Source organism: Geotrypetes seraphini, chromosome 4 (assembly GCF_902459505.1).
Source record: "Geotrypetes seraphini chromosome 4, aGeoSer1.1, whole genome shotgun sequence".
Lineage (NCBI taxonomy): Eukaryota > Metazoa > Chordata > Amphibia > Gymnophiona > Dermophiidae > Geotrypetes > Geotrypetes seraphini.
In genome coordinates, this window is record NC_047087.1 from 261,532,776 (window position 1) to 261,550,086 (window position 17,311).

The window sequence follows — 17,311 nt, forward strand, 5'->3', positions numbered from 1 at the left end:
TTAACTATTCTCTGAGTGAAAAAATATTTCCTCCTATTGGTTTTAAAAGTATTTCCCTGTAACTTCATCGAGTGTCTACTAATCTTTGTCATTTTTGACCGAGTGAAAAATTGATCCACCTGTATCCATTCTACTCCACTCAGGATTTTGTAGACTTCAATCATATCTCCCCTCAGCTGTCTTTTCTAAACTGAAGAGCCCTAACCGTTTTAGTCTTTCCTCATACGAGAGGAGTTCCATCCCCTTTACCATCTTGGGCGCTTGGTATACAATTGGCGTCCTTTAGAGAATCAAGCCTTAAAGTACCAGAAAAAAAGCATTTTCTAAAACATGTTCTAGGACAAGGGATCATTCATAGAAAATGGAGAGAGAAACTCTAACTTAATGTACAATCATGAGACAGTGGACAATTAGAATACTCTTTAGTATAGATTACAGGAGCCAAACTAATGGCAGAACTCAAGCATTCATAAGCTAGACACATAGGAAGCTTAATGGCAGAGGGAAGTAGACCATCTAATTGGTAGGCACAAGGATTTGGGATGGAATAAATGTTTTCTGCCGACATCTATGTCTACACATAAAAGTTAAGTTTAATTGCATATCATTAATATTGTGACATTTTTTCATCAATCAATGCCTTAGTCTCTTTATTTTGCAATATCTTAAAAGGCAAATCCACTTAATGGCCTTGGATTTTATTCTAGAAAATGTCTTCAGTGTGTTGGTAAGCTAAACAATGAGTAGCCATCTTAAACAGGAAGATATGCTTTCTATCTTATACAGATGATGCAACAGATACTGAAATAGTAAACGTAATAGTCATCCTGTGCCCAATTAGAAATCCTCCTTGCATAGTTTCATATGCTGCCAATACACATCACACAAGAATAGTAGTCTGCTACTTGGTCCCTTAAGTCAGTCAGGTATTCAAGATACCCGTAATGAATACATATCAGAAATTTATATGCAAATATCTCAGGCATACTCATTATAGATATCCTAAAAACCAGGCTCGCTCAACTAGGGTCTTGAGACATTTTCTACATATTTCTATAGATATTTATTAGATATAATTTTCCTGCTTCAGTAATCATCCTCATACATCATTTGCACTAGTGAAATGGACAAATAGCTTACTGGTTAGTGTAGTGCGCTGAGAGCCGGGGAGAGGGGGGGGGGGAAGAGGCACAAAGGGTATCTTCGCTCAAAATCTGATGGCAAAATGCAAGTATTACAAAAAGCAAGAACAGTAAATGTGAGGTGAGATACTCTACACATTCTGACATGACTCAATTCATTATGGCTATGGTATTTCTAAAAAAAAAATCCATATGGAGATTCTACACCCAAATTCCTACTGAGGTTCAATTGCACATGGACTATTGTATAGAGTAGAAAATTTCTACTCAAGAGAAAAAAAGTACAGTTAATTTTTAAAAAGTAATTTATTTAAATAAACCTCATCAAATGCAATCTCACTAATGCACACTATTGCAAACAAGTTTCTTTTTACAGCACAGCAATGTATTAGTACTTTAAAAATCAGGCTACAATCACATATAAGCTTTTCAGTGATTTTCTATAAACAATGCACTGTGTCAAAGGAAACAATTCAGAACAAATATAATTTTGCTCTGTAAAGTCATTAGTTAAGTGACTAAAATTATGCAAAAAGATAAACATTTAAGAAAAAAAATAGTTTGAAAGATGTATATACTTTAATTAGTTGTCAACTGAAGAAATACCACGTAATCCAGCTCTTTGTTAGCAAATTTCAAACATGTCCAGAATTTCAGTGTCATTAAATAAATGTTTAATTTGAATACTACTTGGCCCAATATATACACTGTATATTCACAAATTTCTAAAATATTACATCTCAGTATGTAAAATTTACTTTACAAAAAGGTCCTATACCATATATTTTAATGTGTCACTAAAAGTAAGACACATTATTGCAATTAGAAATTAAGTCCACACTATGGTTACTTGTTTCTGCTAAAATGCAACACTTACCGGTGTTCCAGCAAGGAAAATCTTCACAGTCCTTATGCATTAAACACATTTTCGACAAGAACCACCCCCTCCAAATAATTCTACATTTTAGGATACTTTCATGTTTCTGTTAAGTTACACAAATGTTTTATTTAACAGAAACTGAAATAACCAACACTAAGAAACATTTTACATGAATCAATAAATGTGATTTGATGGACACAATTTGTTTCTAGTCATAATGATCAAACAAATGACATCCAGGTTTTCTTTCTGTGGCTCTGCACTGCTATGGTCTAAGTGCAAACTATCAAAAACACTAATTTCATACATTTCCATTTGGCAAGAACATGTTCAACAAAAAGCTGCTTAAAATAATAATTCCTACTTTCCAGCATTAGTGTTGAAGTTGTGTATGAAAAAATTGTACATGTATTAAATGTAGAAAAACAATTATAGCTCAGACATACTTTAACTGAAAAAAGTGTTTTGTTTGTCACACTCACTACTTTGGTGGGGGAAATCCACCCTGCATCTATTATGTGGGGAAAAAAGGGTTCAGATGACTAACTCCTGAAGAGGAAGATGTAGTAGAAGGCATGAAAAACAAATTGCATTAGTAGGTTCAGTGATTACTAAGAGGCTTTAATCCTGCTGTAAGACAGTGCTGTAATATGGCTGAAAAACTTACAGGAGCAGCTTCACACAAATTCCTAACCTACTATGCAATAACAATGATAGAATCAATGCAACATAATAAAATCCTGTAGCTTAGATGGCACAATGGTTGAAAAGCACAGTTTTATGCTTCTTCTTGCTCTGGGTAATTCAGAATTTTGCGGTGAGCTTGGCGCAAATATTGCTGTTGTTTGAAGTATACCTTGAAAGCCCCTTTTATGGCCACAAAAGCAATTCCACCCTATAATAATAATGAAAAAAATATTAGAAGATCTAAAATACACAGCTATCCACCAGGACAACTAAATTGTAAGTCATTCACACTGCATAGAGCTCAATGTTTCAAAGAAATGTGTAGCAAATCCCTACTCAATATCACAATTTTTACAATGAAAAACACTAGGTTTTCATCGAGATAGTTCTATGGTTTATTCTCTTATTGCCTCATGAAGGTCATGTTCAATAATACAGTGTCAGTAATTTTACTTAGAACAGGACCAACTCGTTTTACATAGTAATGTAATGTGTTTTTGTAATAGGTCCAGCCACAATCAGGTAGTCTGTAGCTTCCCTACTAAGAAGACTAGTTCTAGGGGCTAAAGCCAGTGCAATGTCATCCATATAGAAGCCAGCAAAATGGGCTGTAATGAGTGACTATTTGACTGGGTTGGCCAAATGTACATTTAAAGGTGCCCTAGTTAACAGAAAGCAGGTTCATAATAAGCACTGACAGGAAAAAAAACCCAAAACACCTCATTCCTTTTCATTAGAAGCTCAAGGCAAGTAGCCTCAGTCACAACCTTACTTCATATAAATACCCTTTGTAATACTACTCACTAGGCAGAACAGTTGCCTAGAAATGCTACGGTGAATGATATGTTGTCTCCCATGTGCCAGTGACCCTTTGAGCAAGATGCAGTATTATGTGAACCAGTGAAGATAGGAATGTAAAATCAAACTGGTACCAGACCATTCTTGCATCTTTGAATGAATGCACAAAAATGCTATTGCTCAGAAAAGTAAACCCACTGCTTAAAACTTTGTTTAAAAACAACAACAACCAAACAAACCTATATCCAATATAAATTTATATCCCAGAACTATGTAATTTACCTTTGCTGGCTATAAAAAGTAAGGTTATTTACCTGTAGCAGGTATTCTTTGGAGGACAGCAGGACAGGTATCCTTACATCAGGGTAATGTTATACCAACAGAGCCTGATGTAGACTATCCAGCACTCTATAGCTTCAAGAGGTTTTGTGTAGCAGCCCTACACAGCAAAAAGCAGCAGCTCAGCAGGGAAACATCTTTGATCCTACAGTATTGATACTGTTTCCCTGCTGAGCTGTGTTTGGTATAATCTTCACCATGTGGTCGATGATAATCACTCTCACTATTTTGGATACAACTTGTTCTTGCTTTTGCAGTTCATCTGTATGAATATTATGTGCATTAGAGAATGGCACGGGGACAAATTTTTCCCCGTCCCTACAGGAACTCAATTTCCCCACCGCATCAAAGTGAGTTTTGTCACTGCCCCCTCCCCCCCAATTCGCGCTGCCTTAACCACACAAGCTTCAGACACTTATGATTTTAAAGTGTTTGAGGCTTGTGCAGATGAGGATGGAGCTTGCAGGGATGGAAAATTGAGTTCCTGTGGGACGGGGAAAAATTTGTCCCCGTGTCATTCTCTAGTGTGCATCTATACCTGTTTACAGTGAATTGTTGACTCTTTGAGATAGATGCTTCTGTGCTGAAATGCAAATCTGAGTCAGGTCTTTTTTTAAAATAAAACCTTTGTGCTGGAATTTGTCTAGTCTGCTTTACTCTTCTGTGCATCTTTTGAAGCCACTAAGAATCTTCTGGGGCATGTCAAAAAGAACAATGGTAAATCAAAAGGCTCAATGGTGAGGCCAAAAAGTTGCTCACCTCAAATTGAGCCAGGTGCTCCAGCCTAAGAGGGCTTTGGGAGCTGTGAAAACAAAACAAACAAACAAAAAAAAAAAAAAAAAGGAAGGGATAGAAAATAAAATTGTAAAAGGAAACTGAGAACAATACCCCCAGGAGAAGGCACAGAATTGCAAAGAGGAAAAAAAATAAAAAAAAGATACTGAGGAACATATCTATGAGCACAACCTCCTAGCTGTGTGGGAAAACCAAGACTGAGGGATTCTGCACTCACATGCTTTGCGGGCTGCTGCCAAAAGCCTCTTAAAGCTATAGAGCATTAGGTAACATCCACACCAGGCTACATTAGGATGATGTCACCCAGATGCAAGAATAGCACTGTTCCGCTTGTTCTTGGAGAACACCAATAACAGACCTTAAGGCATATCTTTCATTGGTCAAAAATCTACAAAATATATTTTGTATTTTTCTTATTGTTCACTTCATTTTATATAAATTTTTAAACATTTTCTACTATTTTTATAGACCTACTGAAAAAAACAAAACAGTATACAGCTTTAGCAAATGGAACACTTATCTGACAAACTCAGTAAAGGCCATCATTTCATTACAGCATCTTCAGAGGTTCATATATCATTTACTGATGCTCTGCTATATTATATGGCTATAATTTCAGCTCTTGCGACTCAGGAAGATGCCATCAGGTTTGAGGTAGTGGTGTCCTTTCATCACAGTTCACCTTCAGAGGAGGCCCACTGCATCTCCTCTCCCTCCCCAATGTTAGATTCTTTATAGAGGGGAGGGAATCCTGCTATATACTTAAGAGCACTTAACAGATAAAACTGGGCCAGTATATAGTGCGAAATCGGCTGAGGGAATAACCATCATCAGTAAACATCTAAAATGACTTGTTAGAATTAAAAAAAACAAGCAATGGCTTAGCAAGATACAAAATATTAAGAACTTCTGGCAGGGCACTATGTATTTTAAAAAAATTCTCCCATAATTAAATAATGAGGGTTTTGCCCCTTAGTGAAACAAAAAACCCTGCAATGCTTTTATGATTTGGCAGATCTCAATAACGCTGAAAAGGAAAGTAAAAGGTAGCAACAGTAAGAGAGCCTCCTCTGTGCTAAGGAAGGCATTCACTATGTTTTATCTATTCCCAAGAAGTCACCTAAGCCATGACCACATCATCTACACTAATATATGGCACTCAGCAGGACTCCCAACACTTTAGGCTCCCAACACTTTAGGCTAGATTCACTAAAGCCCCCTTTACCTGTCCGATCCTGTTCCACTCCGTTTCCAAGTCTTGCCGGGCGACCCATTCACTAAAGGCTCCCCATGCAAATCACCTAATCGTAAACGCCCACAAGCAATCCCACAGATCGCTGAAGACTGATCGCGATGCATACGCAGACCATCATTGATATGCCGCTCTCCTGCACCAGCGGGGGAAGTGTTGGGGAAGTAATAGCAGGCAGGCAAAGGCGGATCCGCTGCAGCCTCTAGAAGCAGAGGGGGGGGGGGGAACTGCCAGACTACTAAGGAACTGAACACAAAACCCGCCCTGACTCTTCTGCTGTCCTTCCCCGCAGTGCGAGCCTGTGGTTTTAAAGTGGGGCTGCACTGTAGGAAAGTCAGGGAGGCATTTTTTCCCACAGACTCAGCAGGCTTGCTGATTGAATGCAGGAGGCAGGCAAGCAAGGCAAAGGCAAACTCCCCCAGGACTGTTTCTGCTGCTGCTCTTGCTTAAAAAATGCACTGCAGTGGTCTGGCTCCTCCACATAGCGCACACATGGCTGCCCCACACTACACAAGAAAAGTGGAGTTTCTTGTATCCATGGTCAGCTGCAAGCAGGGAGTTTTAGAGCTGCAGGGCTGGTATTTCAGCGTGGGAGAGAGCAGGAAAGGAGTGAGTAAGTGGTCCCTTACCAGTCGCTTGGTTTCAGATCGGCCAGCCCAGTCGGTGTGCCTGAAAAATGTTGGTGAATCGCTGCCTTGCTAGATTTGCATGCCATTTCCCTCATTTGCATATGCAGATCGGATCGGGTGTGGACAGGATCAGCCAGAAGGTAAAGGAGTCGCAAACCAATCGGTACATGATCAGTTTGCTTAGTGAATCTAGGCCTTTGTTAGAACCTATGGGTAGTCAATCCCTTCTCGTGATAATTATTGTAAAGAGCCTCATTAGCATTCTTTTGATCCACTTCCCATCCCTCTGGGCTATCCTCCAGTTCCTCAGTTTGTACCAAAGGAAATGGTCAGACCTAGAGAGGAAAAAGAATATGGAGGGGTATGGGGACTCTCCCTGAGAAACATACCAGTTCTGCTCATGTCACTAACATACGTATAAAAGATCAAATGTAACCATTTGCAATACATAAGGTGAAAACAAGCAAGTCACTAACATGAGCGCAACCTGCACTAAGAGTGCAGGAGATTCTACAGATACCCCCTATTTTCTTCAATGCAGCAGTCATGTCCTTTATCCTTGTCAAGGTTGAATAAATGTCCAGAGTCCCCAGCACATTCAAGGCCGTAAGCAGGCAAATGAACATCTGACAGAGCAGGCTTCAGGAATAAAGTGTCTGTCTACTAGAAAGATAGCTGAGGTAAGAACCTAATCTTTCCTTATAATGCAACAGACACCTTATTCCTGAACCTATGGCATGTATCAAAGAAGTCCCCCGAGTTTAGAGTGGAACGGATGAGCCTGCTGCTAGAATTGAAGATCTGAATGCAGAGTCCTGTTTGGCCGCCACATCCACCTGTAAAACTTCATGAATGTATGGAGAGAAGACCAAGTGGCCGCTCTACAGATTTCTTCCAGGGACATCGCTGAAGATTCTGCCCATAAGAAAGCTAATGGAGTGTGCCTTGTTAGATATATGCGGATACTTTCCACTTCTGCTATAGGCTGAAAAAATGGCTATACGGATCCATCTTGAAATGGTCACTTTCGAGGCTGGTCAGCCTTTGTAGGCATCCCCTGCCAATATGAAAGATGATCCATCAGTCGAAATTTGTTCATAACCTCCAGATACCGGAGTAAGAGTCTGCGCAAATCCAACAATTTCATTACCATATCATTTCTCGATCCTGAGGGATTGAAGACAGGCAGCATGCTTCTTGGTTGACATGGAAGCTGGAAATCACTTTTAGTAAGATGGGACTGTGCGCAAGACCATGCCTGAATCTGAAATTCTGAGGAAGGAATCTCTGCATGACAAGGCCTCCAGTTCCTACACTCACTGAGCTAAGGTATTTGCCACCAAAAATATCATTTTGATGGTAAGGTCCATCAGAGAAACTTACTCCAGCAGTTCCAAGGATGCTCTAGCCAGCACTCAGAGGACCAGATTAAGACTCCATGTTGGAAAAGGCTATCGCACCAGAGGATGGGCACAAAGCGCACTTCAAAAACCTGGCCATATCAAGATGTGCGGCTAGAGTGCTCTTATTAACCCTAGGCCCAAAACATGAGTGTCCCGCAATTTGAACTTTCAGGGAAGCCAACCACTAAGCCCTTTTTCCAACCTTCCTGCGAACACCACAGAGATCGGTGCTGAGCTTCGGTCCTCACTCCTCTGAGCACACCAAGCTTGAAAATACTTCCAGGCCTTCACATATGTGGCTATAGTCACCTTCTTCCTACAATCGGAAGGCTGGACACCATTCCACCTGAATAGCGTCTACGTGCTCATGAGCCGAGCCATGCCATAAGATCAAAGCTTTCTGGATTCTGCAGGGCAATTGGGCCCTGCATGAGCAGCCAGGGATGAAACCTTGATCTCTTTGTAGACAGACCAGGTCTGCAAACCACGGTTGCCTCGGCCAATCTGGTGCTACTAGAATCCTCAGGTCTTGGTGCGCCATGATCCTGCAAAGAAGTCTACCTATCATGGACCATGGAGGGAAGGCGTAAAAATGACCTGCCTTTGGCCGAGTTGCACTCTGGCAGCCAGGCCTCTGCTTCCTGGTTCGTATTTGACAGAAGAACCAAGCCACCTTCTTGTTAGTCGCCGATGCCATCAGGTTGAATGTTGGGCACCCCCACCGATTCACAATGCAGGTGAAAGCTTCATGAAACAGGGATCATTCCCTGGGATTTAGGGTCTTCTGGTGAAGCATGCCAATAGATGGGCCTCTGCTCATTGAAACAACATCTGAACTTCCAAGTGTAGAGAAGCACTCTTAATAATAATAATAATAATAATAACTTTATTCTTCTATACCGCCACAATCTTGCGACTTCTAGGCGGTTTACAATCAAGAGAGCTGGACGTTCAGCAAGTTACAATATGCAGATGATCAGAGGAAATAGAGTGCAGAAATTTTAAGAGAGCAAACATATAAATATACAGTTTGCTGAGCGAGAATATAAGATATACAGTTTGCTAAGAAATTTCTGAGAGGACCCGATAGGAAAAGGTCACGCATTTCAAAAAATACAGCGAAAATTACAATATGATAATAATAACAGTTTATATATATCGTTGAACCGTAAAGTTCTATACGGACTTAAGAGGGGAGAGAGGGAATGGGTAAGAGGTTGGGAGGACCTTTATTGTGGAGAGAGAGAAGTGTGGGTCAGTTGTCTAGGTATTTCAGGAACAGGTATGTTTTTAGGCGCTTCCTAAATTCCTCATAAGTGGTCGGTGAAAGCAATTGATCTAGGTCTTTACCCCATATGGCTGCTTGGTGTGAGAGAAAGTATTCATGGTGTTTTTTCAATTTGCAACCTCTAGCTGGAGGGGAAACAAAGTTTGAATGTGTGCTTCTCTTGCGTCTGTTGGTGGAAAAGGAGAAAAGGTCCATTATGTATTTGTGGGCAAGTCCATATAGTACTTTGAAGCAGAGGCAGGCGAATTTAAACTTTACGCGTGCTTCTGTCGGCAGCCAGTGCAATTGCCGGTAGTAAGGTGTCACGTGATCGAATTTCTTCAGCCCGAAGGTAAGTCTGACCGCTGCATTTTGCATTATTTGAAGACGTCGCATATCCTTTTGGGAGATTGCTAAATAGGCGATGTTGCAATAGTCAAGTTGACTTAGTACGAGGGATTGCACTAGGAATTCTGAATGCTGACGTATCGAAATATGATTTAATGGATCTAAGTTTCCAGAGAGTGAAAAAACCCTTTTTGATTACGGAGTCCACTTGGTCTTTCATGGTTAAGCATTGATCCAGAGTTACACCCAATATCTTCATTGTGGGCTGAATAGGGTAACTAAGTTCATTGATGCATAGCGGGGTTTTGTTGTCAAGCAGGTGTGGAGAGGCAACGAAAAATTTTGTTTTTTCTGGATTAAGTTTGAGCTTGAAATCTGTCATCCATTGTTCCATCTCATTTATGGCTTCTGATGCCTTGGGAATGGTTTCTGAGATAGAGTTAGCAAATGGGATGATGATCGTGAAATCATCTGCGTAACTGAATAGTTTTATCCCCAGTTGGGTTAGTTGCATGCCCAATGAGGACAAGTAGACATTGAAAAGCAGTGGGGAGAGCGGGGAACATTGTGGCACACCGGATGAGTTGCTCCAGATATTGGAGTGATCATGGTTGAAGCGTACCTGGTAGGTACGTGATGTAAGGAAGCCACGAAACCAGTTCAATACCTCATCCCTGATAACAATGGCATCTAGGCATTGTAGCATTTTCCCATTGTCTACCAGATCAAATGCAGAGCTCATATCGAATTGCATGATCAGGGTATGGAGGCCCTTGCTAAATAATAGGTGCCCTCCTGGCGATTGACATAGGCTACCACCATTGCGTTATCCAAACTCGTACTGCTTTGCTCTGCAGCGTGCTCCCAAATGCACCAGGCAGATGGCTCAAAGTTCCAAGCGACTGATCAACCACTTCCTTTGAGAAGGGGACCAGCATCCCTGAACCAGATGTCCCTCACAAAGTGCTCCCCAGCCATATAGGATGGCATCCATCATCAGGATCACCCATGCAGACAGTCCAACTACCAGGCTAGATTGCGACAAGCTTCTGCTGTTCGAAGCAGCTGCTGCTGGAGAACATCCCTCTGCGGGCACCATCAGAAGGTGGAGGTGGGAGATGTGCACCTACCCCCAGAAAGTGCTAAAACCATGTTTTTAGACCCCCCCCCCCAATTTTCCCATAGGAAGTAATGGGACTGTACTCACTGTCTCCAAAGTGCCTGCCTTCCAGCTCTGTCTTGCAACTGCAGAGAAGGGAAGGAATTTCTGCCTCAAATTTTCTCCAAACACATCAATCTTTCGGATCTTTGGGCTGCCAGTTGGACAGACCTCGACTGAAACCTCTGCACACTCAGAATCTTGCCACATGACCGGGGACGGGAAAATGCAGCCTATGCCCAGATACCTCTGAGAGTTCTTAATCAGGGCACTTAAGCTTCTGGCAAGGTCAAGAGGCAGCTTGCTCCCAGGGGAACGGTCCCCAAAACCAAGAGGTGACACACAGCAAGCTGGCTCGACAGGTCCACCCGAAGCTTGCCATGTGAAACTACAGTCCGACTCCACAGAAACTGCTTCCTTTCTCAGACAGTGAACCCCTCCAAAAGGAGTCTCAAGGCACCGAAGCCTCCAAAAAAGGATGAACTTAAGGAAAAAAAATAAGAAAAAGAAGCAGAGCTCATCAGAAGCACTTCTGCGCTGCTCGCTTGCAGAAATAAACACTACAGGGGGCTCTGTGTTCCTCAGCTAAGTGGGAGGAACACAGAAAAAGTGTGTGGTTTTCTGAAAAACCCAGTTTGTAGGTTGAGATAAAACACCTATCGTACTCGTATCGTATTTCATATTGAGACAACTTGTTTTAGAAATGTATCATGCAACAGATAATTTTAAAAAGGTACAATTTTAACTTTTTTAATTGAATAGACTTTTTTCCAAACTCCTATTTGATTATTTACATTGATTGATGAAAGATATGAGATTCTTTAGTTGTATACTTAAATGTTGTGTGATGATGATCTATTGATATGACATTTATTCAATATGTTACTTCAAATGTATGATAAGATTTTTGAATTAAATAATTTTTTTGTGTGTTATTGTAGACCTCTGATGCAGGCTTTTGGCCGAAACACTGACAGTGTCGGTCTTGGTCAAATAAATTATTTCTGGTCCCAGTTCTGTAGGCTTGTGCACTCTTTTTGTGTATTTGTATATCCCTTTCTTTTGTATTGTCATTTAAAAAATATAAACATTATAATCAGAGATAAGCAAGTGTATACAATCTGTGGCGTAGCCTGGACTAAATGGTCCCCCACAACTCCACCTATCCCGAATGGGGGAAGGCAAAAATGAACTGGAAACTAGAGAAACAGTAACTGAAAAGCACAGTTACTTACCGTAACAGGTGTTATCCAGGGACAGCAGGCAGATATTCTTAACTGATGGGTGATGGCACTGACGGAGCCCTGGTACGGACAATTTTAGAGTAATTGCACTCTAAGAACTTATAAAGTTTTAGTTAGGCCGCACCACGCATGCGCGAGTGCCTTCCCGCCCGACGGAGACGCACGGTCCCCAGTTAAGATAAGTCAGCTAAGAAGCCAACCCGGGGAGGTGGGTGGGACGTAAGAATATCTGCCTGCTGTCCCTGGATAACACCTGTTACGGTAAGTAACTGTGCTTTATCCCAGGACAAGCAGGCAGCATATTCTTAACTGATGGGTGACCTCCAAGCTAACAAAAAGAGGGATGGAGGGAAGGTTGGCCATTAGGAAAATAAATTTTGTAAAACAGATTGGCCGAAGTGTCCATCCCGTCTGGAGAAAGCATCCAGACAATAATGAGATGTAAAAGTATAAACTGAGGACCAAGTAGCAGCCTTGCAGATTTCCTCAATAGGAGTTGATCTGAGGAAAGCTACAGATGCTGCCATAGCTCTAACCTTATGGGCCATGACAGAACCTTATAAGCATAACAGACCGAAATGCAAGCAGCAAGCCAATTGGATAACGTACGTTTAGAAACAGGATGTCCCAACTTATTTGGATAAAAGGACAGAAAAAGTTGGGTAGACGATCTGTGAGGCTTAGTGCGTTCTAAATAGTAAGCCAAAACATGCTTACAGTCCAAAGTATGCAAAGCCTGTTCTCCAGGATGAGAATGAGGTTTCGGGAAGAATACAGGCAGGACAATGGACTGGTTAAGATGAAAGTCAGATACAACCTTAGGGAGAAACTTTGGATGTGTACGCAGAACCACCTTGTCATGGTGAAAGACTGTGAAAGGTGGATCTGCAACTAGTGCATGTAACTCACTGACCCTCCTGGCAGAGGTGAGAGCAATAAGGAAGACCACTTTCCAAATGAGAAATTTGAAATGAGCTGTGGCCAATGGTTCAAAAGGAGGCTTCATTAAGGCGGAAAGAACCACATTAAGATCCCAGACCACAGGAGGGGGCTTGAGAGGTGGTTTCACATTGAAAAGTCCCCGCATGAATCTGGAAACCAAAAGATGAGCAGTAAGAGGTTTTCTGTGAACTGGCTCATGAAAAGCAGTAATGGCACTGAGGTGGACTCTTGATAGAAGTAGATTTGAGACCAGAGTTAGACAAAGAAAGGAGATAATCCAACACTAGTTCCACTGCTAGTGAAGTTGGATCATGATAATGCAGAAGGCACCAGGAAGAAAACCGGGTCCACTTCTGTTGATAGCATTGAAGAGTGGCCGGCTTCCTGGAAGCATCAAGAATAGAGCTGAGAAAGAAGTGAATGAGCCGAGGTCAGCCCGAGAGATACTAAGCTGTCAGGTGCAGAGACTGTAGATTGGGATGTAGAAGGGACTGTTGATGCTGAGTAAGTAGAGAAGGAAACAGTGAAAAAAGTATGGCCTCCCTGGAGCTGAGTTGAAGTAGAAGGGAGAACCAATGTTGCCTGGGCCACCGTGGAGCGATGAGAATCATGGTGGCATGTTCCCTCTGGAGCTTGAATAAGGTCCGCAACATGAGAGGCAGAGGAGGAAATGCGTAAAGGAAGAGATTGGTCCAATCCAGGAGAAACGCATCCGGTGCCAGACGATGAGGGGAGTAGAGTCTGGAGCAAAATTGGGGCAGCTGATGATTGTGAGGAGCTTCAAAAAGTTCCACCTGAGGAGTGCCCCATTGATCGAAAATGGATTGGAGAGTCAGGGGATCGGGAGTCCATTCATGTGGTTGGAGAATTCTGCTGAGATTGTCTGCCAAGGAATTCTGCTCTCCTTGAATGTAGACCGCTTTCAGAAATAAATGACGAGCTGTTGCCCAAGACCAAATCTTTTGGGCCTCCTGACATAACAGGCGAGAGCCCGTCCCACCTTGTTTGTTGATGTAGTACATTGCAACTTGATTGTCTGTGCAAATTAGTAGAACTTGAGGAAAGAGGAGATGTTGGAAAGCCTTGAGGGCATAAAACATCGCTCGGAGTTCCAGGAAATTGATGTGATGTTTCTTTTCCTGGGCAGTCCAAAGACCCTTAGTTTGAAATTCGTTCAAGTGAGCTCCCCAGGCATAGGGGGACGCGTCTGTGGTGATGACCAGATGATGATGAGGCAGATGGAACAGAAGGCCTCTGGAGAGATTGTAAGATTTCAACCACCATTGCAGAGACTGTCGAAGAGACGATGTCACAAATATGTGTCGCGAAGAAGGATCCGTCGCCTGGGACCATTGAGTGGCTAAGGTCCATTGAGGAATGCGCAGGTGAAGACATGCGAAGGGGGTGACATGAACTGTCGAGGCCATGTGACCCAAGAGTATCATCATGTGTTGTGCAGAGATGGAAGGCTGTGGAAGCACCTGCTGACAGAGATGAAGAAGAGTTTGAAGGCGGTTGGATGGAAGAAAAGCCCTCATGAGAACAATGTCCAGGATCGCTCCAATGAACTGAAGCCGCTAAGTGGGGATGAGATGGGCAGATTGATCTCGAAACACAAAATTTGAAGAAATAGGATGGTGTGGTTGGTGGCCTGAAGGACCTCTTGAGACGAAGGAGCCTTGATTAACCAGTCGTCCAGGTAGGGGAAGACTTGGAGATGGTGAGTGCGTAGAAAAGCGGCCACCACAATGAGACACTTTGTGAAGACCCTGGGAAAGGAGGCAAGACCGAAGGGTAACACTTTGTACTGGTAATGACAGCGATTTATCATGAAGCGGAGATACTGTCTGGAGGCTAGATTGACTGGGATGTGAGTGTAGGCCTCCTTGAGATCGAGGGAGCATAGCCAGTCATCCTGAATGAGAAGAGGATAAAGTGTGGCTAGAGAAAGCATTTTGAACTTTTCTTTGTCCAAGCATTTGTTGAGATCCCGGAGATCTAATATGGGTCTGAGGTCCCCGTTTTTTTGGGGGACCAGAAAATAACTGTCCCTTCTGATCTGGAGGAACTTCCTCGATGGCGTTCAGAAGAAGGAGGGATTGTACCTCCTGAAGGAGGAGAGCGGACTGAGATGTGTTCAAAGCAGACTCTTTTGGAGGACTTTGGCTGGGAAGAGTCTGAAAGTTGAGAGAATAGCCCTGGCGAATGATGTTTAGAACCCACTGGTCTGTGGTGATGAGCTCCCAACGACTGAGGAAAGCAGAAAGATGTCCTCCTATGGGTTGAGGCAGAAGGGAAGATGATGGAAGACTGGCTAGGCCCTTTTGAAGTCAAAAGGGTTGAGTTGACTTTGGTTGTACAGCAGGTTTCACTTGCTGCTGCTGCGGAGCACGAGGTTGTTGGCGTTGCTGTTGGCGTTAACGCCTAGGCTGCTGGGGAGCAGATGGTAAGGGTCCAGCAGAGTAGCAGCGCTGATAAGAAGATTGTGGGCGAAAGGGCAGCGCAGGTGGAGGCTTCTTTTTGTTCTTAAGAAGAGTGTCCCAGCGAGTCTCATGTGCTGACAATTTCTGTGTGGTAGAATCGAGAGAGTCACCAAATAACTCATCTCCAAAGCAAGGAGCATTGGAAAGGCAATCCTGGTGATTGATGTCAAGCTCTGAAACCCTAAGCCAAGCGAGACGGCGCATAGCTACAGCCATCGCAGTAGCCCTCGAGGTGAGTTCAAAGGTGTCATAGATTGAACGGACCATAAATTTTCTAAGCTGTAATAGGCTGGAAGTGTATTGGTGGAAAGAAGGTAGTTTCTGTTCAGGCAAGTACTTCTCAAAGGAAGCCAGTTGTTGAATAAGGTGTTTCAAATAGAAGGAAAAATGAAATGCATAATTGCCTGATCAGTTGGCAAGCATAGCATTTTGGTACAAACGCTTGCCAAACTTATCCATGGCCTTCCCCTCTCTGCCAGGAGGGACAGAAGCATAGACACTAGTGCCCGCAGACTTTTTTAGGGTGGACTCAACTAACAAAGATTCATGCGGTAGTTGGGGTTTGTCAAAACCTGGAATGGGAATGACTTTGTATAAGGTATCCAACTTGCGAGGAGCACCAGGGATTGTTAAAGGTGTCTCGAGATTTTTGTAAAAAGTCTCCCTCAAAATGTCATGAAGTGGCAATTTAAGGAATTCCTTTGGAGGCTGATCAAAGTCCAAAGCTTCAAGAAATGCCTTAGATTTCTTGGATTCAGCCTCCAAAGGAATAGACAGAGACTCACACATCTCCTTTAAAAAGGAGGTAAAGGAGGAATGTTCTGGTCTAGAAGAAGGTTCCCGTAGAGAGGGGTCCTCTTCAACTGAAGAAACCTCGTCCTCAGAGAGCAGAGGCTCCTCAGAGTCATCCCACAGATCAGGGTCCCGTACCTGAAAGACACGGCCCCAGGAGTCCGGTGTGGAAGGCTCAGCGTGCCGGGTCTTACGCACTGACTTCCCGGAACGCAAGGAGGCGGCACCTGGGGAAGTTAAAGGTTGTTGGTGCCGGGACTGATCAGAGAGTAGTGGGGGTTTGGTGGTTTGAACAGCCCGATGAAGACCTCTCGGTTCCGCAGACAAAATTGGCATGGAAGTCGAGGAGGCAGAATGGACCAGAACTGACAGAGTAGAAGCTGACAATAGAGGCTGCTCTACGGCTGGTACCGGCGGCTCAGATCGGACCGGGACTGGAAGGTTCGGTGCCAACAGAGCAGGAAGGAGTTGTTGTAATTGCTCCTTAAGTTGGACTTGGAGGACAGCCGCAATACGATCATCCAAGGAAGGCACCAGTATCGCTTTCTTTTTCTGTGGTACCTGCGGTGCTGCTCGACGCCCAGAGGATGAGGAGAATGCACTCACCTCGATAGGGGCGGAGCGTTTACGGGGGCGCCTCGAGGTCGGCAGGACTGGACTCTCTGCCACAGCGACCGGAGGACGCTCCAAAGAGGAAGGCTTCTTAGCCGGCTTACCTGAGGGGTGCGACGCCGGGTCGGTATTGCGCGGCGTCGATGAAGTAGGCACCAGCTGAGACGCCATCGACGCCGGTGCCGATGCCCAAGGATCAGCCATCGCGGCACCAAACAAAAGTTTCTGTTGAAACTGCCTGTTCTTTAGAGTGCGCTTCTTTAGAGTAGCACAACGGGTGCAGGTGGAAGCCCTATGATCCGGACTCAAGCACTGCAGGCACCAGTTGTGCGGGTCGGTCAAAGAGAAGGGCCAGGCACACCGTTGGCACTTTTTGAAACCTGGCTGAGGGGGCATGAAGGTAAAGATGGCTTCCGCCAAATCGAAAGTGGAGGCTTCGATGATGACTATAGGCCCCGCCGGGGCAAACCCGCAATAAATAAAAGAAACAAAAAAAAATTGACTTTTTTTTTTTTTTAGATTTTAAAGAGAAAGAAATA

General features: G+C 43.4%; 1 protein-coding gene across 1 annotated transcript in view; it reads right to left on the reverse strand.

Annotated features, from left to right (window-relative positions):
* Positions 1-1,429: 1,429 nt before the first annotated feature.
* The window catches only part of MARCHF5 (membrane associated ring-CH-type finger 5), a 42,438-nt gene continuing 26,556 nt past the window's right edge, over positions 1,430-17,311 (reverse strand). Inside the window, exon 6 of the mRNA XM_033943211.1 lies at positions 1,430-2,917. Coding sequence (XP_033799102.1) covers positions 2,801-2,917 — 117 coding nt within the window. The 3' untranslated portion in view covers positions 1,430-2,800. The remainder of the gene's footprint in view (positions 2,918-17,311) is intronic.